The 26,820-nt window shown below is 47.1% G+C and overlaps 1 protein-coding gene across 9 annotated transcripts; it reads right to left on the bottom strand.

The window, feature by feature from the left end:
• Positions 1 to 591: 591 nt before the first annotated feature.
• Positions 592 to 26,724, bottom strand: TAF5L (TATA-box binding protein associated factor 5 like). 9 transcript variants are annotated; one of them, XM_067711143.1, is made up of 7 exons: positions 24,319 to 26,098; positions 23,925 to 24,278; positions 18,747 to 18,860; positions 17,250 to 17,394; positions 14,353 to 14,457; positions 6,683 to 7,407; positions 592 to 2,475 (listed from the first exon to the last, which is right to left on the bottom strand). In XM_067711143.1, exons 2-7 carry the CDS (start codon positions 24,066 to 24,068, stop codon positions 1,678 to 1,680), a joined length of 2,031 nt encoding a protein of 676 aa, XP_067567244.1. In that variant the 5' UTR covers positions 24,069 to 24,278; positions 24,319 to 26,098; the 3' UTR covers positions 592 to 1,677. The 9 variants fall into 9 exon arrangements, with proteins under 9 accessions (XP_067567244.1, XP_067567249.1, XP_067567247.1 ...); XM_067711148.1 differs by lacking the exon at positions 24,319 to 26,098 and adding an exon at positions 22,901 to 23,000 and having other exon boundaries at positions 23,925 to 24,045; XM_067711146.1 differs by lacking the exons at positions 23,925 to 24,278; positions 24,319 to 26,098 and adding exons at positions 22,901 to 23,000; positions 23,519 to 23,891.
• Between the last annotated feature and the right edge of the window lie 96 nt (positions 26,725 to 26,820).

Below are 26,820 nucleotides of genomic sequence, written 5' to 3'. Positions count from 1 at the left end.
GTTAATTAGGATCTTAGGCTCAAGTAAAAAAATTTTTTTGCCTAGAATTCTAGTCTTCCCATTTAATTTCGTGATACATCTTGGTGTCCTTGCCAGAAAATTGTTTTAAAGTACATTTAAAAAATTCTTGCATCATTTAAATCTTTGAATGAGTCCTTTATCTGGAATGGTTCAATAAATGGTCTGAGTTAATTAAATGACACCGTCCTTATGCCCCTTAGAGATTTTACAATGGGGTCTTTAAAGAAAACTGAAGTAGGATCTCACCAAAAAACTCTAGAGAGAAAAATGTATGTTGTCTCTGGCGAGCCACTGGCAAGTTTGGATATATAAAAAGTATTGTATGCTATCAATAATCCACGTGAATGCAAAGAGGAATGATTTGAAGCAAGCTGGATAGAATACAAGAGACAGGAGAGCAGCTCCCCGGGGAGTCCGGGCTACGTAACTGGCTGCCACCTTGCAGAAAGCTGAGCTGTGTCCCCAGAACAGCCCACACCCCCGCCTGTCCTCAGTTTAAAAGAGATGCCAACGCTTTTTGTTTTTTGAAACTAAATACATTTTAATAGAAAACAAAATACAAAATAACTCTTTTCAGAAAACAGAAATATTTAATCCTTTTTCCACAAATTAGAAGTTGCTTTATCCTCAGAGCGTAGTTTTCGACGTGTGTGTTCGTACTTAAGATTTGTTTCACAGACTGTTCATTAAACTGCTATTGCAAAGCAGGAGGTGGGAGGGATGATCTCAGGGGGAAAAGACGCTGGAAGAGCCACACCTCAGAATCATTCGGAAATTCAACATTTTCTAATTCTATCTTTTGACTTCTCACTTCCAATTATTTTCATTTCTTTACCACAATCTGTCCTTTCAGGGGAGAGAACTGTTAATAGAAGTGCAGCCACGAAAAGAATCTATCCCACCATCACTGCAAGAGCCCAAGACTTTCTCAATCAAATCCACCCACCCACTTCTAGAAACATGTCAGCTGGAGTGATCAATCTGTCACCCAGAAATTTTCCCTTTCGCCCAATACACTGTACGACCAAATTCTCTGAATTCCCTGAACCTCAAAATTCCAAGTATCACAGCCAGTGCCAGGAGTAAAACCTGAAAGATGAGAGCAGAGAAGGCCCCTCCGCCAGTGCTAGGTTTCCTCTTCGCATTAATAATAATAATTATAATAATAATAAAAAATCCTGGTTCTCTGCAATCACGAAAAAGGAAAGACATTTGCCAGGATGACCCCGCCCCCTTTCCTCGTTCCCGCCCCCGAATTCTACCCAGATAGAGTCCCTTCCACCCAGTGACCCTGCAGCACTGCTCCTGGGGAGGGTGCCCAGCAAACCTCCTCTGGCCAAGTGCAGCCCCGGCGAGGTGAGGGCATCTTGGCTCCAGAGACAGGAAGGGGTCGGCAGGGGGACACCGCGGGATCTCCGTGATTCTCGATCTCACGTTCGTTCCCCGTCACCGCCCTTCCTCCCCCCGTCCCTCCACACTTGGGGGCTGAGCAAAGGGTGGCGGGCTCGGGATGTCCGCGGGATGAGGGGGCGCGAGGGGGGATGCGTGGGGACGCGGGGAGTCCTTCACAGTCAGTCAGTGATTTCATACGTCTGTCCTAAGACTTGTCGTCTGGAGCCCTTCGCACGCCCCAGTCCGTTACATCAAAGATAAAAATCAATGTTCCTGATTTTCTTGTGTGATTCCGGTCACCAGCAGGAGGTTGCAGGCCATGAACTGCACGCTCAGCACGTTGCTCATCTGGCCGGTGTAGACGCCCACGAGCTCGCTGGACGAGCCGTCAGCGGGTGCGCTGCAGTGCGCGCTCCTGATGTCCCAGATGCGCACCGAGTTGTCCATGGACGCCGACGCGATCAGGCTGCTGTCCGGGCTGAAGGTGAGGCTGGTGATGTTGTCCGTGTGGCCCCGAAGCTCTTTGTAGAGGGTCCCGGACGCCAAGTCCCACAGCTTCAGCCGCTGGTCCTCGCCCGCCGATGCCAAGTACTTACCGTTGGGGGAAAAGGCCAGAGAGAGCACGGGGCCGCGGTGGCCCGTGAAGAGCCTCACCGAGTTCCCCTGCTGGGTGCTCCACAGCCGGACCGTCTTGTCGGTCGAGCCCGTGGCTAAGTAGTTGGAATTGGGGTGGAACTTGACGCAGTCCACGTCTGCCAGGTGCCCGGCGTAGATGCGTAGCGGGTGCGTCCGATCAAACGACCACAGCCTGGCCGTGCGGTCGTGGGACCCACTGGCGAAGTACAGGCTGTGCGGGCTGATGTCCAGGTCCCACACGGGGTAGGCGTGGCCCTGGTACAGCACGGTGTTGGTGAAGCTGCCGAGGTCCCAGTACCTGATGGACATGTCCTCAGAGCAGGAGAGCAGCCCTGAGCTGTCCGCAAGGAACCTGGTGCTGTACACTGGCCCGCAGTGTCCCCGCAGGACCTTCATCTCCGTGCCTGCGTTATCGTCCTCGTCGTCCTGCGGGGACGCACGCATGCATGCACGCGCGCACACACACACACACACACACACACAAAGAGAAGAGCGTTTAGTGGTCTGTCATGGAAAACAAACGTCTAGAAACAGACCTGCTTGGGAAACAGCATATACTCAGTGAACGACCCTGCTCTTTACGGTGACTCCAGGAGAAGAACTCGTAATTGCATAACTGAATAAAAAGTCTCCTACCACTTACAAATTGCCTTCCTTAAATTCACCTCGCAGCTAAGACTACAGCAAGGCTACTAGTGCAGAGCGATGACTGTGGACCTTACTCTTAGGTTGAGGAGAACCGATTTCAAGAGCCGATCGCTCGAAAAGACGTACTTTTGAACTTATGTTCTTAGATGCTCTTCTACTGGCATGTCTTCGCCCGTCAGTCTCAGCTGCTTTGCAGGCCATGCTGCCCCCTGTCTCCAGTCCGTTTAGAAAAATCTCCACATGCCTGTTACCGCCACGCCTGGGGCCAGTGATGGAGGCAGGCGCGGTTTCAAGATTTTTATACAGAACCGCTGCGGGAGTTCATCCAAAACTAAAACCTGGACATACCGCAGAAATAACAGTAGGCCAGGGGTGCAGCCATCAGCAAGTTATGCTCACACCCTGTGACCAGGCATGAACGGCTGGTGTCCAAAGGAAAGAAGAGTTTTGAAACCGTGACTCTCTGGAGGGTCTCAAATAGTTTCCCAAAGTAACAAATGAGGCGTGGAGTCAGAATTGCTCTAAATAAAGCCAAGTGACTCATGTGAGTCTTGGAGATGAACCCCTAGGTGTGGCGACAGAAAGGACGGCTCGTGGTGGGGGGCCCTCTCCTCATCCTCTTCCCCACAAGCACACTCTGTGTTCAAACCCACTCTCCGTTCATTCTCTCGCCTACAAGCTCCTTAAAACTGCAGCTGTCCTCACCCTGGAATTCATAAAGCCAAGTGACCTCACTGGAAGAGCAGGAGGTAGGATGAAGCTTCATGAACCGCTTGCCTCGTGAGCCTCTGGACAGAAAAAGGGCATCCTTTTAATCTGAAAACTATTAAATTCAAAATGGAATGAATGCCTCCAACGTTTATGTATTGGAGAAAAGTTAAGAGAAAATAAACACTGATGTCCATGAAGATTCAAAATGGCTCTTCCAGATACTCAACATTAAAAGCACTTAAGCGTTTGAGAGCTTAAGGTTCTACTGAGCGTTACCAAGAATATTAGTAATTTTCCTTTCCAAAGAGATTACAACAACACTTTAAAGTTACTGCTCTGCACCGGAGAGTTTGTGTCAGAGCTGCGGGGGCAAGAAACGACCCTGGGTGAGTTACACAGAGGGCCTCTGAAAGCTAGCGGCCAACAAGGGCACACGGTAGTCTCCGAGGCTTAAGAGGTCTTCATTTGGACCAGGCAGTCATGGAAGTGGGTCTCCCCTCTGTGTGCTCACAGGCAGAGAGCAGGACACACCGGAGTCAAGCTGGACTCCCCGGGGCCCAGCCATTGTCCTGAGCCTGTGGAAAAGTGCCTGGTTGACTCTACAAACCAAGAAATGGGGAAGCCAGCATGGGCCTGCTGGCTATCCCTATCAGCTCCCTGCCAGGACCGCAGCTTAAAATAGTCCGGCCACATTTTTTTCTGTGGCTCAACCCATCCCCATTAGGGCCTCAGCACAGTCAAGCTGAAACCCTGAACAGGCAGTGGGTCACACGTGCCTGGCCTCACGGAGCCTCCCATGCTAACAGAACAGCACCGCAAATGCCCTGCCACTGTCTAAACCCTCACAGTAAATTCCACCCCAGATGCATCCCAAATAGGAATTTCTAATTTGTAAAGTACTTTCATGTAATAATAAACTATATTATGTACATGATGAGACATGCTTAAACCAGAAATTTTCAAAGAATAAGAAATATAACATCTTCAAATACTATAGTCTGCTGACCCTGCTTTAGGCCATGGAGTCCCTCCGTCTGCTTCTGTGCTAGGACGTTCCAAGTGGCCCAGCTCACAGTGTGGTCATTCCTAGATCAGGGTACTTTGGGGTCTGAAAGTCAGCCCGGGCCTGTTCTCCAATTAGCTACCGATGGAGCTGAAAGAAATTAAATATGGCTGGGCTTGGGAGTGGGTGAGACTTGGAAGCAAGTGAGACACTGCTATGTGTGTGAGAGATGACAGCAGCCTGACCTAGGAGAGAAAAGGTGGCTGCTGGCTAGTGTGAATGGACGTGTGCTCTACGTGTAAATACACAACGGATTTCTAAGGCTTAGGACAAAAAGGGAGACTATAACAGACTTCGTTTATATTTAAAAAATACTGCTTATGTGTAGAAATGACAATATTTTGGCCATATTGGATTGAAAATACATTACTAAAATTAATTTTGACTACTTCTTTTTACTTTCGTAATGTGACTACTAGGACGATTTAAGTTACATATATGGCTCACATTATATTCCTATTGGCCAGATCTAAATGACAGTTTTATACACAAGTTACAGAACTGAGTATTATTGACAACACTGACTTGATTTTTCAAACCTAAAGACGACCAGATTGGGGGCAGAATGACCAGACGTTAAATGAACTGAACACAGGTGCTGCACTGCTGGGCTGAGGGCGGGGAGGCTGGTGGTGATGAGGGTGGTCCTGTCCTGTCCACATAACTGGAAAGAAGGGCAAGTCCTCCACTGGGGACCTGTGGTTTTGCCATGCTGTGCAAATATTAAAAACACACAGCTGCCAATCGACAAGCTATCTCCATCCGGTGTGCAGCAAAGTGGGGGAGGGAGGGCAGGCCCGCTCCCCATTCCCAGGCTGCTGGCACCGGGTGACGGGAGCACTGCGGGCCCAGCGAACACATTTCCGAGGCTAATCTAGCTTCTCTTCACGTGGAGACAACAGAAGCTGGAGGGCAGGGCTGTAAATCCAGGTGCATTTGGGATAATCTTATGCTTACACAGGAGCTTTTGGTTACTGTTTTGGTTTTTTTAAAAAAATGAGATATAATTCACATGTTACAAAATGCAGTGGTAGCCACGGTGTAATCTTAAAAACTTTTATTTTAGGCTAACGTTCTTTCCATCTTTGCATCTATCTTTCTACCTTTGCTCTCTTCCTTTGTATTATTTTTTAATGCCTAGAAAAATCCCCAAACTCAGTATCATCAAAGCTAATAAGGTCGGTAGGAATAGTTTTTTTAAGTAAAAAACAGAGTAAACGAGGGCAGTATCCCTCACTGTACGTGAAGAACCACCAAGACACTAGAGCTGTGTCTCCAAGGAAGCTAAACTCGCGCACTGAAACACATTCTGGAGGGCACTACAGAATTCTAGAAATCGAAGTTGGTGCATCGGAATTTAGACTCTTTTCTCATCCTAACAAACTCCTCTAATTATACTGTCTTAACTGCAAGAAGCAAAGACTCAAAGGCCATACTAACTGGAAGGTGACTAAGAAAACAGGAATAGGTAGAAAAGGGGCTTAATTTGTACACCAATATTCTTGCTACCCTCATCAGTAACGGGAAATTAACTCGAGTGATTTTTTTTTTTTACTCATTAACTTTTCAACCTGGTGCAAAGGTTTTCCATCCCAAGTAACTTGAGGCCGAGCCACCTGAATTTCAGTGGTGATACGACAGCGCTATCCTACCCACAACTTCCGTGGCGCCACTCTCAGGGAAGGTGAACTCTGTGCAGTTCAATTTCTATCTCCCTTTGCCCATGCTCTTTTTGAGGCAATGACTCTCGGTGACCTGAAACTCAGGCCACTGTGCCTGCCCTTTTCAACTACCACCCGCAAACAGAGCGAACCAGCTCATCACACCGACTGCTGGACGAAATGGCGGCACCCTGGGTGAAGCCAGAAGACTTGCACTGCCCTCGAAAGGCCGAGAGCAGCCAGGGTGGGCGAGGGTGGAGAGAAACCAGTGTCCTCATCTACTGCTCATGGCACTGGGAGGCGGCAGTATCACACTTGAAGACGCAGACCCTCTGACCCAGTGATCCTACGTCTAATTGCTTATTGTCTCCGCCAAGGCTGGGCATTAGCAGGGAGTCACTGGCTACAGGTTACGAGGCATGAGTCTGGCGTTAGCTATACGATGCGGGAAATAAGGAAGTGCGTTTGCCGTAAGATCTGTCACGTTTGGTACAAATATTCCAAGCTGATTAGTAAGGCAGACGCAGGGAAGAAAGACCGACATTCCTACCTCCTTCTCCAAGATATCACAAGCCAAGTGGATGCGGGACACGTCTACTTGATGCGGTTCGGATTTTAACTTCTTGGAGCGCAGACTCCACAGTTTTATACAGGAGTTGTCAAAGCCAGCGGCGAGCAGCTTGCTGTCCGGGGAGACCTCCGCCGTGTTCAGCAGCTGCTCCGTGTTGTAGAAGGCGTAGAAGCAGATGGTGGTGAGAGAGGGGGGGCCGTCCTTGACACGCTTAATGCTCTCCTGCAGGACCTCCAGCGCGGCCTCGTTCTGCAGGATGGGCGCGGGCACGTCGGCAGGCTCCAGGCCGCCGCCCTCGCCCCGGGAGGGGCCGCCGCTGGCGTAGAGCTGGTAGTCCGTCCTCTTGGCGGGCTGCACATCCAGGTGGATGTGCCAGGTGAGGACTCTGCACAGCGCGGTGTTATTGTCACTCTGGAGGTAGCGGAGAAGGTAGTTGTAGCTGTCTTCCTGCAGGCGGACCACGTACTTGTTGTCCAGGAAGGCCCGCAGCCGGAAGTTAGACAGGATGTCCTGGATGGTCTGGGTGGTCTGCAGCTGCTCGATGACGTCCTTCTGGCTGGCATTCTGCAGAAACATTCCATGGAAGCGGCTGTAAAAGCTTTCCACTGTGCTCTTGGGACTGCTCTGGACCAGGCTGAGGTGGAGGTAGACAAAGAGGGGGTAGAGGAGAGGCATCACTTCATGGCTGTGCTGGGATTCAGAATCTGTAATGAAAGAGAAGCAGGGCCTTTACCGTCAGCAGAGTCTCCTGGGGAGCCCGCCGTCACATGGCCTCTTCTGGCCGGGACCCTACTTTCTGAGGCTATGGATTGAAGTATAAGCCCAACACAGAATTCTGCACACTCAAAGTCCAAGCCGGGACTGAGGAAGGAAGAGCACGGACCCTGAAGGCCAGCAAACACCGCCCGAAGTCAGCCGTAAACCCAGAATTCGACGGCCAGAGGTTAAGCGATGTGCCTGTTCTCACATGCATTCAGTAGCTCGTACCAGGTCTTCAAGGGTTAGTATTTTCCCCAGCACATTAGTGTTGCTCCAACTGGGACCTGAGACCTTGGAGAGACCTTAGATGCATTCTCGGGAGACTGAGTTCTTCACAGAAACCTTAACTTGATAATTTAAAAAACAATGAACACAGGTAAATTCAGAATTATCTGGATGGCCTTTAGCAAGTAAGTATTAACATACAGTTTTAGTGCTGTACTTTGTTCTGTGATTCCTCTTGGCCCCATCACCTGCAGTAACATCAAGTTCTTAGTTTAGTGGGTTCATTAACATGTCTAGCCCCCCTGACTGCCATGTCTCAACGGCAACATGACATCGTTCATCTGTAATTGTCCCACATCTGTCAGTGTACTCATTTTGATTTTGCTGGTTAAAAAGTACAACTTCTCTTTTGCAGTGATAATTTACAAGTGGAACACTTTCATGTCATTAAGACTGAATCATTTACTAACCTGAGACTTTAACACCATGAAAGTACATGACAAAGAATGTTCAAAGAAGTGTACAGCTTTGTCACAGGCTAATGAGAAAAGCACAGAAGTGTGTGTGACACTTAAGTGAGGGAGGGCAGAGAGAGCTGTGACGGAGCGAAGGTTCCACAGCCATCTGGACGGAGGCAAGTGGCCAGCGAGCAGGGCCATCGCAGGCACCAGCACCTCAGGGAAGCTGGGTGACACCAGCCCTAGGCCCGTTAGAGTAGCAAGTTATGACTGGCAAAATCCATCTGTTACTTTCACTTGTTGTCAATTTGAAGTTTATTTTTGTGGTTTTGCTTGTACTTTATATGTAAATGAGTTTAGCTTTTATACAAAATAAAGCATAAAGGTTTCATGTGTAATGTCTGTACATACCTAAGTAATTAATATAAAAATGCTTTACGTCAGCTCTTAGCACTTCCGCTAGCATTTTCTTTCTTTCTTCTTTTTTTCCTGAAAAGGAATCCACACCTGGCTCAAGATTCAGGAACACGGCATTAGGGAATCTTATCTCCCTAACTGGAAGGGAGATGATTCCTGCACGCTCTCTCTGCTTGATGCTCTGTTTCACCTCATCACAGGTGAATTAACTGCAGAGTAGGTGCATTTGAGGATCAACATGCCCCCACTCAAATGCATTCTTAGAAGATGAACTTCAATCGCACTGATCCCGCTGAACTGAAGTCAGGGCTCCTGCCTCTGTACCAACAGGAACAGTGAGCTCTGGTGCTGGCTGTGGTGAGTGACCCTGAATGCCGAGGGGAAACTGGACTGTGCTCCACAGGGAGCCGAGGACAGTGTGTCTGGGACACAGGAGGTCACTTAGGGCATCTCTTAGTACCACCATCCCTGAGGTTAAGGTGAGTGGAAATATGCAACAATCCAATCCAGGCAGGACAAGTAGTGGCCCAGGCCCTTCAGGCACGAAGGTTTGCATCATCCCACCAGGTAAAGAACCAGGACCAGCTGAGGCACTAACTGAAGGCAAAGGGAATACAGAATAGGCGGCAGAGGAAGGTGAAGACCAGCTATGACCACGTGACCAGTGACAGAACCCAGGACTGGACCTGTCATGAGTATTCCTCCTTATTTTGTTATGAACGTGTTTGTGTGTGTGTGTATACCTATACATAAGCAAATATCTTTGTTTTCTTTCCTTTCTTATCCCCTTACCATGGAACATAAGTTATAGTGACTTTGTATCATTGTATTTTTTCTTTTTGTTTTGGCCGTGCCGTGTAGCATGTGGAATTTTAGTTCCCTGACCAGTGATCAAACCCTGGCCCCCTGCAGTGGAAACGTGGAATCCTAACCACTGGACCACCAGGGAATTCCCTATATCATAGTGTTTAAGTATTGTTAACTTTACGTCACAGTATTTAAGTTATGGGATCTCAAGGAGAAGGGTAAACATCACCTGTGGACTTTGCTTCCTCTTCTGAGGAAGGCATTAGGGCATTCTTGGTTGTACTTGGGATAGCTGTACCATGTAAAGTAGAAGTATGACCTTGTTAATCACCTTTACTTGCAGGTTAATTATGGTTTAAGGACATGGGTAAGGGTGCCATCACAAGTCCATAGGTGGTGGACTTGTGATGGTTAATTTTATGTGTCAACTTGGCTGGGCCACAGTGCCCAGAAACCTGTTCACACATTATTCTAGATATTTCTGTGAAGGCATTTTTTAAGATGAGATGAACATTTAAGTCAGTAGACTAAGTACACTGGATTACCCTCCACATGTGGGTGGGCCTCGTCTAATCAGCTGAAGGCCTTAGGAGAACAAAGACTGACCTCCCTGGGCGGGGAGAAGGAATCGGCCAGCAGGCGGCCTGTGGACATGAACTGCAGCTCTCCTGAGTCCCAGCCTGCAGGCCTGCCCCACAGATTTTGGACTCGTCAGTCTCCACAATCACGTGAGCCAATTCCTTAAGATAAATCTCTCTATACATATTCATTTTGTTGGTTCTGTTTCTCTGGAGAACCCTAATACAGATTTCAATATTTCCTTACATACTGTAATTCTTTAGAAGACCTCTGGAATATTTCTTTCCCCAAATACTAATTAAAACAAACAAAAAGATTCAACCCTTACCAATTAGACGTCCAATATATTCTATTGGGACGAAGGGCTGTTTTCAACTCCTTACAATCTTAGTTTCAGGCTTATTTTCGAAAATGAGAGGCATTTTAATTTACTAAGTCCAGGATTAAAAAAAACTAGCCATCTAGAAATAGGGATGCAGTACTTTAAAACTTACTGAAATTCACTGTTGTTTCAGCCCATAGTTTCAAAGCTGCTTAACTGTTCTTTCTTGTCTGAAGAGAACAGTATATTAGGTATAAAGCTCCAATCAACATATTCTATATGTGGAACAAGGTGAGACTAACATTAAGTCTTAACTCAATTTGAATCTCGTTCCCTTGAAATCGTAACATACACCTTATGTTTTACTGAAAGGACACTAAGTTAAACGAACACCGAGCTTGTTGGTCCTCACTCCCCGGCCCTTCTCCACAGGGCTGGGCCCACCGACTGCACACCGTCCTCAGCTCTGAAACAGCACCAGCTGGCCTGCACCTTCGTGTCCCTGCCTGGGGGCTCCTCCTCTTCCCTTGTTCCTCGAAGGCTCACCTCACTCTGCGGAACTACCACTGCATGTGTGCCTCCCACGAGCCAGGCACTTACACCCACATTGTGTCTAGGAGTCACAGCTGTCCCCAGATTCAGATCCAGAGTGACTGACCCCATAGGCTATGCTCTTCCCACTACATGTCCTGTAGGAAAGGCCCTGGAGCAACAGGCAAGCTCACGGCAGCTCTCAGCCCCACAGCTTCTGGAGGAGAAATACTGGAGGGAGCTCAGCCTTAGAACCTCTTACCTTTCTCTGTTATCTCCTTCGAGAGTTACCATCTCCTAGAATTTACTTTGTATCTCCCCGGGGCTGATGCTGAGTACTGTATCACAGTCTGTATCTTCTGTGTTACGTAGCAGGATGCTATCATCGTAACAACGTAAAAAATAAAACCTGACTTATTTCTGTTCAGTATACCCCACCCCCACCAAAGAGCCTGAGGCATCCTCAGCTCTTCTCCTTTCTTTACTCCTTAGCCCTGGAGATCCTACCTTGACAATGTAACTGTGAACTGAAGACCCCACTTTCAGCATCCACAGCCCTGTCTCACTCCTCAGGGACCACAGTGGACTCAGGCTGGCCTCCCATCGCCCCTCCCACAAACACTTTCGTCCACTGCTTCCACACCCACATTCACGCCCAGGCTTGTCTCCATCACACAGGATGAGGGTCACACTTCTACCCCTGTGGTCAGATCTTGCCTCCATTTTGTCTGTCTGTATCTCCAATCTGAAAGCCCATTTTCTTTTTTCTCTTAAAAAAAATTTTTTTTTTATTGGAGTATAGTTGACTTACCATGTTGTGTTAGTTTCTGCTGTACAGCAAAGTGAGTCAGCTGCACACATACACCTATCCACTCTTTCGGATTCTTTTCCCATATAGGTCATTACAGACTACTGAGTAGAGCTCCCTGTGCTGTACAGCAGGTCCTTATTAGTCACCTATTTTGCATGTAGTAGTGTGTGTATGTCAACCCCAATCTCCCAATTTATCCCTCCCTGAAAGCCCATTTTCAACAAAGCCGGCTCCTTCGCTGTTCCTGAAAAAATCATCACCGTCTCTGCCCCTTTGCTCATGCCTTCGCACGTAGGCCGGATCCTCCCACTCTGGCACAGATGCCCAGCGTGCAAGTGCTAACGTCGACCCTACCCTCCTCAGGAAGGCTGCCTCTGACCACCCCACGCCAGCCCCTCCCTTCACTCCAAATGCAGCTCCCACGAACACCCAGCAACTGGCTCCGTCTTGGCCTATGAAAACACTCCCCCAGTCACATCTCATGCAAAACTGTGACTTCTAGCCCTCTTATGTTAGGGTTAACTTTCAGTTCAGATTAATGACTACATGTTGTATTTCATCTTGGTGCTCAGGAAATAACTCTTCATTTGACTTGGTTGACTGCTCTTCAGAGCCCTGAAGGTGGAGAAAAATGTTCCAGGAAAAGCAGTCTGTGAGGAAAAGCACATATACTCACCCCCTCAAAATAACCTGTGACCAAGGATTAAAAAATTAAATTACAGGGCTTCCCTGGTGGCGCAGTGGTTGAGAGTCCACCTGCCGATGCAGGGGACACGGGTTCGTGCCCCGGTCCGGGAGGATCCCACATGCCGCGGAGCGGCTGGGCCCGTGAGCCATGGCCGCTGAGCCTGCGCGTCCGGAGCCTGTGCTCCGCAACGGGAGAGGCCACAACAGTAAGAGGCCCGCATAGTGCAAAAAAAAAAAAAAGAATTAAATCACAGACAAGGTAACAGACAGCAGCCTTCTCAGTTTTGAAACAAGATGAGAAATTGCGTAGGAAAAGGCTGATGGAGACTATTACAGTGACAGATTCGGAGCTTCCGCGTTGCCTGGCTCCCTCATCAGAGGGCGGGCCCCCATCAATACACTCTCCTGCAATACCTAGCCCAGGACAGTCAGCCTCACGTAAGTACAGGATGACTGAGGGAAAGAGAAGGGCTGGAAGACGCCAGGCACTTCTTTCTAAACCAGCTTCCTCACCACTAGGTTGATGAGAGAAGTCTCTCAGGGAGAAATCATAACCGTATTTAAAAAACCGAGTAAAATAACTTTCTAAAAACTGATTTTAAAAAATTTAAAAACTGCTCAAAGCCTCAAAAACCAATGCCAATAATGAAAAATAACTTGATTATCTCCAAGTTCTTGCTTACCTCTGAATGAAATCCTTCTTATAAATCCAATTTTTCTTTTTTTATCTTTAGTGGACATGGAAAGCAGCTGATCACCGTTCTGAGACATTTAACATTTATATGATGTGAGGATCTTAATGGAGTTTCTTTCTTTCCAGTTTAAACATAATAGGCTCTTTTTATTAGACCCTTAGTCTTCGCAATTTTTTTATCTTTGTAACAATTCAACAGAATGAATTCAACAGTCAACAACTGTGAGACTGATAAGATGACCTTCTTCAGGGTTTTATTTTGTAATCTTTATTTCCTGTAACATTTTGGTCATTTTGCCCGACTACGGAATACCAGAAATGTGGATTCTTTCCTTTAAAATACTAACCATTATAAGGGTGAAGTAAAATTAGGACAACTCTAAGTGTGCAAAATTAGGTCTATTATTTTGGTTTATATATTGATCACTTACTATGCCTCTTTACCATTAAAAATTATTAACCTGAGGGTTGTTCAAATAAGGAAAAAAAAATAAAACAACTTCAAAGTATTTTAGCTATAATTTTCTACTAACCAATACATGCTAATTACTCTCCATCCTTTGAGGACAGAGAAAGTTTTGTATTTCTTGTACCTCAAGGTGTTTTGTATAAAGTACTCAACAAAAGACTTTGATTAATAACCAGAATCAACATGGTCTCGCTTAGTGTAATCATCTTTTCAACATTAAAATTATAATCAGTCATCTTAGGACTAGACGAAATCACTTGGTTTTGCCTCTGAATAGCCTTCTTCACTTTACATATGAGGAACTAAAGGCCCCAGAAAGGCTACACGACTACATTTTTTAGAGTGATTAATTTAAAAAGTCATAGAGTGAATTAGAAAAACTCATTAGAACTCATATCTACTGATGCAGTGTGTCTGTGGTTATCACAGCACCCACGAACTGGACTAAATTACAACTTCTAATTTTTTGGTGTTGCTGATTCATGAGGATTACTGTCTTGCATTTTTGGAAATAAGGGGAAAAAACCATTTTGAGATGTACTGTATCACTGGTAGTGATACCAACGTCCATTTCACACCTGCTGCATTTAAGGAGGTTTCCCTACATGGCTGACTGAGCTTCTACTTATTCAACACGAGTCACAGTCACTGTGTTGAAGGCCATGGACAAAACAGTGAGTAACACGCCCAGAGCCCTGCCCTTGCACACTTTAATCTCCTGATTTGACTCTCTTGGGAGTTCCAATAGACCATAAGTGTGAACGCAAGGCCTGCGTTCAACCACCTTTGAATCCCTGGTACCTAACACCAGAGCTGGAACACAGATGGTTCTGAGGGAAATTCGCAGCGCCCTTTTTTAACAAGAGAAGGGGGTCGTGTGGAGTACTTACCGGTGAGGAAATTCCGCAGCCGTCCGAACTGCACTTCATATTGCTGGGGCTCTGCCTGGCAAGGGGCCGCAGACACTATGTTGGCACAACCAGATTCTGATTGGACTAAGGAGGAAAAGATACATAAGATGGGGACGGCAAAGACAATCGCCAGCCTAAAACGTGGCAGGATGGATGGAAGGAGGTGCAGCTGTAGCATCTGACATCTCAGCCCGTTTTCAAAGTACTTTGGGGCTTCTGGTTAAATATGACCGACATGCCTACCCCACCCGCTCCTGACACCCAGTGACGTGACAGCAGAGGAACGAAAGGTATAAAGCACAGGGTACGCGAGCTGGACGAGAGAGGAGAGGCACACAGGCTCACGAGAGACTCCTCTGGACGCATCTGACCCCAGGACCTGACACTGTACCATCGTGTGCCTTGGGATGGGTCCATCTTCAACCCCCGTGCTGGGCATTCAGTGGGCCCTTTCAATCTGGAAATTCACGTCTTCCAGTTCTGAGAAATTTTCTTGAATCATTTTGTTGCTTTCTCTCCTGTGTTCTCTTTCTGGGACGCCTACAATTTCGAGGTAGGTCTCCTGAACTGACCCTTTAATGTCTCCCAGATTTTCCATTTTTTGTCTTTCTGCTCTACTTTCTGGGAGGCTTCCTCAACTTTCAACCCTTCGAATGATTTTTCAGTTTCCCTGTCATGTATTTATCTCAATGTTTTCTTCTCTTAAAATAGCAGTCTGTTCTTGTTTCAAGGCTATCAATGATGGTAGTTTTGAAGGTTTTTTTTCTCTCTGCTGTTTGCTTCCTTCAAGTTGCTTCTCACTGTTTCCTTAAATTTTTCATATGAAGCAGATCAGTTTCTTCCAGGATCTGACAGTCCCTAGTTATCTGAAAGTGAGGCACCACAGAGCTGATGGGAACTCTGGGCGTGCGCTTATCACCCAAGAGGACCTGGATGGGCAATTCCCTGCTGGCGATGTCTTTAGGTCCATTCTGTTGGGCAGGACAGATTCACCAGGGGCGAGGCTTTTAATCACCTTCCTGGACAGCAGGTGCCTGGATGGCAGTGTTCTCGGCAGCGAGAGGAGGAAGGAGGCTGGAGTCTCAATACTCAGGATGTAAACATGCACTTCATCGCCATTCTGTGAGTTCATGCTTTCTAACAAGAAAAGCAAAATTCTCCTACCCTTTCTGCTGGGGGTGGGGTGGGGGACCTCACAACTGGGGAGAGGCGGCGGGGGACTGACAAGCCATCTTCAACAACAATCCGGATGAACACCAACGTGCGTGGGACGCACGTGGGAAAGAGGAAGCAGGAATGTAATTAATGCAGCAGGGCCAAGGAGACACGACAGAGAGCATCGAGAGGCGGGGAGACAGATGGGAAGAGAGTCAGCGCCCCTCCAGGAACTCGGACACACGCTGGAAGGCTGCGGGCCCTCCTGCTGCCCCGCCGTGAGGGAACCAGTCTCGAGTCCTACAGTCACAAGCCCTCACAGGCATCCTCCCCTTGCCATTCCGATGACCACCCTTTAGCTCAGGCTGTCCTGACCTCTCACTGGATCACGCTGCAGCCTTCTGACTAGATCCCCTGGCGCCAATCCGGGCCTTCCCCCGTCAACACAGCCATCACGGCCATCCTCCTAGGACCCACATCTGATAACCTGGACACCCGCCCCCAGCTTTGCCCCCCGATAAGCTCCTAATGGTTCTCTGGAAACTCAGCTCATGCCTTCTATGATTTACTGACCCCTGACTATATGCTGGGAACATGAGACCTTCTGGGAAGCCCTTGTGACCTGCCGGCCAACCTGAGAGCACCACCTTCTTTGCTCGTATGGAGGCTGAGCAGCCCTCACGGGACCATGGCACGCCGCCCGCGTGCGCTCATCCGCCTGCCTCAGCTGACTGTAGCAGAGCTCCTCGGGAGCCAGGGTCGAGTCTTAGCTCTCTCGAGAACTTCTCAGCACCTGGCCACCAGCAGGCCTTCACGACCATCTGCTGAACGCAGATGTAAGTATTCCGATTACTCAATCAACAGAAAAACCTAGGACAAAATCTTACAATAATCACACTTTAGAAGCTTCCCGCTTTTCCTGGTGGTTTTCCAGGAACACTGACTCTCCTAATACGCCATCGTATCGAAAAGAAGACAACTGAGAACACAAATTTAACAGTGCTTTGCCCTACTGTCTATCAGCAACAGCACAGGCTCCAATGAACACAGGCCAGCGGGAGCTTATCAAAGGCCGTGACGGCGAGTTTAGAAGGAATTACTCTGGTCCTGTACACTGGCCATCCTACTAGAAACATTAAGGCTTTCATGAATCGATTCCGAGTTCATCGCCTGGCCCTGTCCTTGTCAGGGGAACCCAGAAGAGTCTGAAGGCGAGGGAGAGTGAGTGGGTCTGACACTGAAGGGAAGGAGGCTTCCCCTGAGGAGCCGGGCTGAGCTGGAGAAGGCACTGCCACCTTAAGCTCCCCACACCCGGCCATTTAAAGACGCTCATAACCATCCTGACAGCACGGCAGGAAAAATTTCTCCAAAGTTTTTCTAAAAAAGAATCCAAATCCAATTTCAAAACAAAGAGCAGAAGCAAAAAGAAATGTTAAAAGTCTCAGGAACACGTGTATGATGCCAACATTTCCACCCACTGATCCCAAAGGACTCATCCAACTGGAGAACGTGCCTTCCACGGGTGAGGCCCAAGCGACAGGGGAGGGGACACGTGCAAGAGGGGGACAGAGACCCTGGCCCTAGCTCACGGAAGGAGAAAGTCGCACACGACATCAGGTACAGCTCAAAGCCCCCGGGATCCTGCAGGAGGACGTGTTGGGCGGGGGGTTTTCAGAGGCACTTGGGCTGGACGCTGCCTCCGGGACGGGGGTGGGTGGTACCTGCGAGGCTGGTGGCCATCTCCTCGGCGCTCTGCGACAGCCGCAGGCCTTGCTTCAGTGGGCCGTCCGCGTCCCCGTACTGCCGGCGTTTGAGGTAGCAGGACACGGCCATCTGAATCTGCTCGGTGCGCACCCGTTTCATGACCTGAGGGGGAACCACAGGGACAGCCTGACGTCACGCGTGGGTAGAGGCCACGTGGCCAGTCTCCTGGCTGACTTGAGAGCCTTAAGACCAACCTCACCCTCTCTTCCACTTTATGTATTGTCCCGATGAAAACACGGCCAACTTCAATGATGGAAAACAGGAATAGCCTAGATAATAAAGCCCCACGGGACTTCCCTGGCGGGCCAGTGTTAACACTCCGCGCTTCCACTGTAGGGGACATGGGGTCGATTCCTGGTTGGGGAACTAAGATCTCACATGCCTACGTGTTGCAAGGTGCGCCCCCCCCCCCCCGAAAAAAAAAAGCTCCACAGATCCTCTGCAAACTCCATTTAGGACCATGATTTCAATCCACTCCGAGGAATTCCAGGGCCCTGTGTTCCCGGCCGCCCCTCGCTCAGGGAGAGGGGTTCAGGGAGCAGGGAGCAGGGAGCCAGCCAGAAAGCAGGCAGGAGGCAGCACGAAATCAGAGCCCTGAGACATTCAGAAACCGGGTAAAGAGGTGTTAGAAAGTGAGAAGTTAATAATGGGGAAAGGGAGAGCTATGTTTTCTCTTAGCAGTCAGGAAAAGGCTGCTGGCGCTGAGTCAAGGATTTGAGCAGTGTGTTTTCATGTCAATCATACTGTTTACCTCTTTCACACTTTATTTGTAACGCCAGGTACAGAAAAGCATCAACATTGTAAGAGGGTATGTATATGTGTTAGAAAATCTCATGAATTCTTATACGGAAGGAAATGCACTCAACAGGGGTAAATAACTTCTGATAATTCAAGCTAAGCTGGCGGTTCCCCCTCCAAAAGGACTATTTTCCTTGACTGCTAAATTTATTATCAAGAATGACAGGAACCCCTGATACTGCCATGGGCCTCAAACACTCCTCTGCCTGGAGTAAAGAATACTGCAGTCCAGATGACCAGTGACAGCTGAATGAATTTTCTAGGTTCACTTCTGTGATGTAAAAAATATTTTCTTCTTCAGGATCAGAATATCGTGTCCATTTTGGAATGCATGCAACCTTATCCATACACATGTGATGGTCCCCACCAGGGTAACTTTCTCTAAATCAAGGACTTCTAATTTTTTTGTGTGTGGAAGATGTGTTTTTGATAGTTTATTTGGATGTGTTTAAATTTTCAGTTTCAATTACATGCACTGGCTTTCTCCTTTGTGATCTCCTCCATTTGTTTTTAAGATTTAAAGTTCCCCCCATTCCAAAAACCTGTTATTTATTTTTTCTTTAAATATTAAAAAAAGTTTATCTGTATCTAATTTTTATCCATTACAATTTCTTTCAGTGTACAATATGTGGTGAATAACCAAACAACTATTTTACCCAGATACTGCAGCAAACAAGTTGTTCCAGAATCATCTGCAAATAAATAATCCTTCCAAACTGATTCATGGTAACTCTTTTAAAACACAATCTGAAGATCGACTTTTCAATTGCCTAAAAGTCACACAACAGAGCAAACAGTGAAGGCTGGAGACATGCACACACAAAAACACATATATTTATATACAAATATAAAATGTTAAGAAATCATAAATATATTATTTTAAACCAGGTGTAAAGAATGATTATATTATCTATGCATTTCATTTCTGGATTACCAGAGACAGTATCAAATATTTGTTAGAAAGGAGGGGCACTGGGTCTGAAATGATTGAGATTCAGTGATACAGTGAAACAGTAACAAATTTCCTCATACTGAACCACCTTTCACTATGGAATTTGCCTCACTTGGTTATGGTGTGTTAGTCTTTCACTGTATGACAACTCAGATTTTTTTTTTTTTAAATTTTTGGCTGCGTTGGGTCTTCACTGCTGCGCGCGGGCTTTCTCTAGTTGCGGCAAGCGGGGGCTACTCTTCGTTGTGGCAGGCGGGCTTTTCATTGTGGTGGCTTCTCTTGTTGAGGAGCACGGGCTCTAGGCGTGCGGGCTTCAATAGTTGTGGCACATGGGCTCAGTAGTTGTGGCTCGCAGGCTCTAGAGTGCAGGCTCAGTAGTTGTGGCACGTGGGCTTAGTTGCTCTGCAGCATGTGGGATCTTCCCGGACCAGAGCTTGAACCCATGTCCCCTGCACTGGCAGGTGGTTTCTTAGCCACTGCACCACCAGAGAAGTCCCCAGATTATTTTTTAATTAAGATTTTTTTTCTATTGTTCATACAAGAATTCTGAGACTTTGAGAGTGGGGATCACTGCTCTAAGTATTCATCTGTCCATTGATGGAGACAGATAATTGTTTCTTTGTGGTTACTAATAAGCATTCCTGTACCAGTTTGACTATTTCAGTGATTCTGTATGGTTTTCTAACCTGGTTACACATAAGAGTCTCCTGCGAGTGTGTGTATAAATAATTTCAGCCTTGGAGATTCTGATTCAATGTAATATTTAGAGAAAAAAAATTTAAGTGCACACAGAGACTGTGAGAGTACTATCCTTTGCCAGTTTGGACCCAAGTCAGAAGCAGTCAATCCACCAGGCTCCCACCCCCGGCCCCGCCACCACACGACCCTACGCCACTTGCTAAAGATACTTACAATCTAACTTCAAGAGTTCTTAGTCTCCAAGCTCTTCCAAAGCAGCCTGATGCCTTGTATTTTGGCTGGGACTAAAACTTTTCCAGACTTCCTACTGCCCATCTCTTGTTGCCATGGGAGTGCATGCTTGTATCAATGTGTGTCCCTTAGTGTTTCAGGTAAGATGGGAGTAAGAGGTCATCTCTCTAACAGGGGAAAAAAAAATGTGCACAGGAAAAGACATGGGAAAACTGACACAGCAGACCCTGCAATGCCAAGTGTCCCCAAGGTGGGACAACGTATATGCATGTCTGAAGAGGAGGGGAAAAGAGAGAGCGAACAGAAAGCGGTGAGAATGAACAATAGTAAAAAACGGGCCGTATTGGGGATTACTAGAAACTAGCTGGTAAATACTGATGCCAATGAATTTGCCCAAATTAGCTGTCTGGAACAGCAGTTTCTGGCTCCAAACCACCATGTAGGACAAGGACCTTCCCTGAGGGTGGGCTGTGAGCCGGCTGCAGGGCCAAGAGTCTGGGCGGGAGGAACGCGGGCATCAGTCTCTTGTACAGCCACGCTCAACTGAAATACCAGGGACGTTATCCAACTGACTGCCCTGGACTTGATTCCAGGACACACATATTTCAAGTGAAGCAAATAATAAATGAAATGGGAAAAAACCCCACAAACCTTCTTAAAAACAGACCTGTCTCTTGAGAGACTCAGACATGAGACTAACACTGCAATTCCAAGTTACCTGTTTATCTTTTCCCGTAATTATAAAATCTTTTAAATTTAAATTGAGTTTCAATCTAATTACATCTTTGTTAAAAATTTCAGGGTTTCCCTTAATTTTCAATTGACAGAAAATATTTTAACTTTAAAGTTAAAAATGGATGATCACATACCTTTCTTTTCATGTCACATTATTAGGATTTCTGGAAATTAACATGAGGATTCCGACACAATATGTATCTATGTCTCATGCATTAATAGTTGCCTACTGTTACCAAAGTTGCTACAGAAAATCAGGACATGATCACCTTCCTGCCTTAAAGTAACAACTGTGCAGGAAGAGCCACTCTCTTAATACTCTTTGCTACAGCCTAACCCCACCCACTTATGTTCAAATGTGTATGGTTGGTGGAGGGTTGCTCGGAGAGACACCCCCAGCCCAGCACTTCATGGGCTAAGCACTACGCAATTCCATGAGATGCCAATAGAGTACTATATGAACAGTGTGTCTCCCCCTGCCCCTCAGATATAAGGTGTCAGCTTTGAGGATGAATGAGTTCAAAACAAATCCAGGCAAACTCACCACCACTATCCTGAAATCAGTTCCCCAACTGGGTATACGGACAGTAGCTAGGTGTTTCTGTTGTTGTTGATTTTTAAAGTAAGTGTATTTTTTTCCAATTATAAATTTATGCTTAAAAACAGATAAAAATTATTTTGTATTTTTTCTTAACTGAGAGGTCATGTAAAGTGCCTAGTAGGTGCTCATATATCAGTTCTCTTCTCTTTCCTTGCAGTATTCTAAGTGCTTATAAAATCCATCAAAAGGTCACTCTTAGTAGCACCTACAAACCTAATAAGCTTTTGCATTAATCATTGTGATAAAATGCTTGTGAAAATAAAAATCGCAGCTGAAAAATAAATGAGCTCGGTTTCAGTCATACATGATATAATTTTTAAATTAGGTTGGCCTTTCATATTCAGGCTTTGCTCAGACACAGACGTAACATGAATACACTTGAACTAAAACCTGTGCTCTTTCCCATGGAGTCCTAAGAAGTAAATGGCACACGAACAAGGCTCACAGCTGCGGGCTCAGGATGCAATGTAGAATCTGGGGGTTTAATTTGGGTAGGAGGGTTGGGGGTGGAGCAGAAATCATACAGCCAGGCAGACAGATGCCCCTAGAACTTGACTAACATCAGCTGGGACCTCCATAAAGTCCCAGAAGTCTTTCCTTGTCAACTACTTCCTTTCCCTGCAGCTTCCTACCTGCAGCCACCCCCAAATCTGCTCCAGTCTCCTTACTCAGCCAGCCGACCCTGCTTCCTATGTCAGCGGGCTATTTACTAAGACTTGAGATTCCTCAACTCTTGTCAAATCTGTCACTTTTCCCCACTATCTTACATGGCTTCTAGGCTGCTGAACACACCGCCTCCCCTGCAGGCAGGTCTCTGGCTCCCCTCTTCCACCCTTCACATTCCCTACTGACACAAGACTCGTCCTGTCTCTAGTCAGATCACCTTCCTGAGCTCAAGTCTACAAGACTTCTCTACCTGGACGCTGCAAACATCTGAAATTCGATGTGCTCAAATTCTCTTCCTTCCATACGTCTTCCTTTTCCTAGTTTTCCCAGCCAGCTTAATGGTGCCACCATCCACCAACAGAGAAAACCACAACCAAAACCAACCAATCAAATGAAAACTGTCATCTTAAGACGCTTTTCTCTATCTCCCTCCCCCTCACTTCTAAATGGCCATCAACTCTTTATTCTAAACAGGACTCTCTTGGAGCCATTGTGCTACCATATCCTCACTGCTGCGATCTGACAGCACAAATCACTTCTCACCTGGACTATTCCAATGTCCTCCTACTACTCTAGGCCAACCTCAAACACCCTTTTGAATGCAGCCAGACAAAAAGACTGACTATGCTACTGCCATGCTTAAAATCACCCTCTGCACCCCATGCAGACTGCCCACTCCTGCCATCACTGTTCTCTAGTTCCCCCCCAGATGGAGAGTTCCCTAGAACAGGGCTTTTATCTTTGAAATTCACATTAAAAGTAAAGTGAGTGTCATCGAGGTTCTGCTTGGAATTCTTGACGGTTTACTTTAGGCACATGATTTCTCTGGATTTTTATGAACCAAGAAAGCCACAAATATTTGATGCTTACTTCAAATTTATAGAACGGCTACCTACATTTACCGTGTCTTACGTCATGAAGAATACCTTTCACGTGGGCTCCATTTACAAGCACTGTAGACAGAAGAAACAGGATGCTGTGCTCTCAGAATAAGGGGGATATGGTTTCCTATGTTTATCATTCTCCCTGAAATGGAATTCAAATGCAGCAAGTGAGGTTTTGGAGATGCTTTAATGACACCGAATCCTTTATGTGTGTGTGTCTCACAGAGCAGCCGGATCACTTTTTATTCTAGAGTAGTACTGCCCATAGGACTTCCTGCAATGAAGGAAATGTTCTAGGTCTGCACTGTTCAGTGTGGTAGCCACCAGCCACAAAGGGCTATCTAGCAATTAAAATGTGGCTAACGCAGCTGAAGAATTGAATTTTTAATTTGCATTAAGTAAAATGTAAGCAACCACACATGGCTCGTGCTTTCTGTATTGGACAACACAGTCCCAGAGCATGGCATTACTTTGTGAAACTAAAGCAGCAGTGCCTTGACTTAAAAATGGCAATGCACAAAGTCTTGCAAAACACTTCTGATTCCTAAATTGCCAAATCTCCAAAAATTAGTATTTTGTTAGTAAAAGTGGAGCTAACTTTTTATTACTATCAAACACTCTAAGGTTACTAAGATACATATACATTTACATACATCTTACCAGAAAGATATCTTCTTTGACTGCTAAACAAAGATTTATGAATGGGAGTTTTCTATAGTGTTTTCTAAAACTTGCCAGTACACAACATTCTTGAAACCTTCTTGAAGTTAAAAAATGAGACGGGGAAAGGAATTTGTTTCAGTAGACAAACAGAGCAGCAGTTACTTTCTGTAAAATGTTCACATAAAAGGCGAGCTCGAACCTAAGACAACTTTACCCCTGCAATGAGAAAATTAAAAAAGAAAAATTTTTGGCTAACTTAAACTAGAAAAAAACCCTTTAGGACTGCAGATCAATTAGTCAAATGTCTGCTTATAATCTTTAATTTATTAACTTCCATGTATTTTAAAATATAGAAGGCAACACATTAATTCATGAAACAGTTTTACGCCAACTATTCACTTACATCTTCAACACCAGCGTCTCTGTAGTCACTGAAGCCACTCTGAATCATCAAATTCCATTTTCCAGAACACACCATCTTCGCTCCTACCAAATCATCTATGATACAGCACTTGATGCTCTCGCTGGAAATCTCAACGCAAGCCATCAATACCGATTCAGGTGGCAGAACTTTTCAAATTTATCACTTACTGTTGATACATTGGTGGTATAAATATCCCGAACTAGCAATGACTGAGATTGTTTCAGTCCAATATGTATTTCCCAAACAGCATCTTGTTGTTGGAAAGAGTAATTACAGTGCCTGTAACAGGAGAGACTTAAACATGTGGTACCACCCTCTTTTCAGAGGGATACTCTGGGGGGAATCCTGCCTAGTAGTCAGGCATATACAGTACATCCTTGAAGATGCTTTTTAAGAGAGAAGGTGGCCTGGAATGATCTGGTTTCCTCATGCCTTCTCAGAGTGCTCTTTAGGCTTCCAGATTTGGATTCAAATGCCTGCCTCTGCGAAGCAGTCATTTTCCTTTTGGAGTCACAGGCAGACACAAAGCTGCCAGGACAAGTGGCTGGGCCTTCCCTACTTTTAATCCCACACCACTACAGGCACAATCTTTCCAAACAGCTAATCTGACGCCATCTGTGCTCAGCTTAAAAACTTTCTCCTTCCTTCACCAGTGTGGAGGATAAAAAAAATCATCTCCACTGTGTCACCCTGAGGTTACTCTTATCTGCCTCTGTTTACAAAACAGGTGGGTACCACAAGGCCTTCTCACCTTAGGGGCTTTGGTCAAAATGGCACTCCTAGCTGGTTTAGCTAACTCCCACTCATGCTTCACAGTCTAGCCTGGCCACTTCTTCCTCCCCAAAGCTTCCTTGAGCCTGATTCCTTCCACCCACCAAACCCAGGAACAAACCTCTATCACAGGAATCACCATACTATTTGTTTCCTACACCACCACTACTAATTCCTGGCACTTACTGAGTGTACATCACAGGTAAGATACTATTTTAAGTGCTTTACGTAGACTATCTCGTTTACGCCTCCCGAGAACCCTATAAGCTAGGGAGCATTCTTCAGATAAGAAAGCTGAGGCTCAAAGAAGTCAGACAGGTGCCCAAGGGTCCATGGTGCCAGGAGGGGAGCTTGGGCCACCTGGCTGCATGGTCTGAGCTCTTACCTTTTACAGTGTCTTGCTGCTCAAAGGCTTCTCTCGGGAAACACAACAGTGAAAGCTTACCAAATGCTCGTTGAGAGAGTGATCACAACAGTTACTACCTGAGAAGCTGTCTGTCTGTCACATGGAGAGGCTAGAAACGGTTTCTAGCACTGTCCACTGGGTAATGCTGGTTTAACAGAGCGCCCCCGGGGCTCCCTTCCAGCTAAAACGAATCATCAAATAAACAAAACAAACAAACAACAGCCCTTTCTCCAGAGATGTCCTTCATAGGTATTATGAAGGACATCTGTTTGCGAAAGTAAAACCAAAAAACCAGTGACTGAATAGTTAAGAGGAGCCTTTACCTAGTTCCACAGTGATAGAACCAAACAAATCTCACACATTCAGAGGGAGAAGCAACAAAACTATTCCAAAACACACAAATCTGCTTTACTGTTGATGACAAAACACAAACAAAAAAATGGTCAAGGCAAGCCCATTTTTTGGTTTGCCAATTTAACACTGATTTTTAAGGCAGGAATGATTTATAATTGACAAAAATCAAAATTACATTTAACGCAAAAACTTTAGGCCTAAGAGGAACCTAGAAAGTATTCTCTGTCAAAAAAAGAAATTGTAATAGCTGATAACTAGTATTTACAGAACACTTCCCACTTGTCAGGCATTTTCACATTCATTAATCCTTTTTTGGGTATCCTGTAAAAGGTCCAGTTTATCAGTCATTACCCCATTTTACTGAAGAGGAAACGAAGGCTCCGAGAGGTTACAGATAGTAGTTACATGGTTTCGACCTGAGGCCGATGTAGTCACCAAGCCCCCTCCGCTACATGAAGCTTCTCCGAGTGTAAAGCTATGGCTCCAAACTCCTCTTCCTACTCCCACCCTCAAGCAGAGCTGGGACCCAGACCGGGGCGGCCACCGTGTCCGCCCTACCCCGCAGCGCTAGGTCACCTAATAGTAGACGGCCCCTGCCCGCGCGCCCCTCCCAGCGCAGCCCCGATTCCTGCCAGCCGGGTCTCCCTTCCTAGACCTCCACCTGCAAGGTCAGAGATCAGCGCTTCCAGCCTGCCGCCGCGGGGCACGAGCCCAGGGCGCTCTCACCGCTGTCGGGAGGGCAGCACTTCCGCTGAGCCTCCTAGGACACCCGGTCCCTCACCCTCGGCTCCCCCGCCCACGTCGCGCCCGGGCGCTCAGGGCCTCGGGGCTCCGCGGCGCGCACCCCGTACGCGGCTGTCAGGGGCGCGGCCGCCTTGCGGGCGCCCTTGCAGGTGGGCATCGCCGCGCTCGCCCGCGTCCTCCCCGCCACCCTGCGCCAAGTTTCATCCCGACTTCGGCCCACAGACACTTCCCTCTCCCGTAAATGAAGAAGAGGCCGGGCCCGCGCTCCGGGCCTCCAGGCGGTGCCGCCCGCTCGCCCCGCCCCCACCGCCCAGGCCGCGCTGCCGCCTGCGCTGCAGCCCGCGCCCTCGGCCCGCCGCCCGCACTCACTGAACATCCCAGGCGGCTCCCGCTCCCCCCGCCGCCGCCGGGGTCGCCCCGCGTCCGCCTCCGTCGTCTCCGCGGCAGGCTCGCGCTCCGCGGCCGGCTCAGCCGGGCCCCCGCGCCCAGTGCCCCGCCGCCCCCGCGGCGGCTCTGGGCTGCAGCCCCATGACTGATTGACGCGGAGCCGCCGCGGGCTGGGCCGGGCCGCTCGGGCCTCGACGCGCGACCGTCTCCGCC

Source organism: Pseudorca crassidens, chromosome 16 (genome assembly GCF_039906515.1).
Source record: "Pseudorca crassidens isolate mPseCra1 chromosome 16, mPseCra1.hap1, whole genome shotgun sequence".
In the NCBI taxonomy this organism is placed as follows: domain Eukaryota; kingdom Metazoa; phylum Chordata; class Mammalia; order Artiodactyla; family Delphinidae; genus Pseudorca; species Pseudorca crassidens.
The sequence above is the reverse complement of the archived record's forward strand: the minus strand, read 5'-3'. Positions and strand labels throughout refer to the sequence as shown.

What these genes read in the sequence shown, in the direction of transcription:
- TAF5L (XM_067711144.1), bottom strand. Translation starts at nt 24,068, where the DNA reads ATGGCTTGCGTTGAGATTTCCAGCGAGAGCATCAAGTGCTGTATCATA. An exon ending in TTGTTTGCTGCAGTATCTGG is followed by an intron (nt 17,395 to 18,746) that starts GTAAAATAGTTG and finishes GTTCCCCCTCAG; the next exon opens with GTCATGAAACGGGTGCGCAC. An exon ending in GTGATATCTTGGAGAAGGAG is followed by an intron (nt 2,476 to 6,682) that starts GTAGGAATGTCG and finishes GCGTCCCCGCAG; the next exon opens with GACGACGAGGACGATAACGC.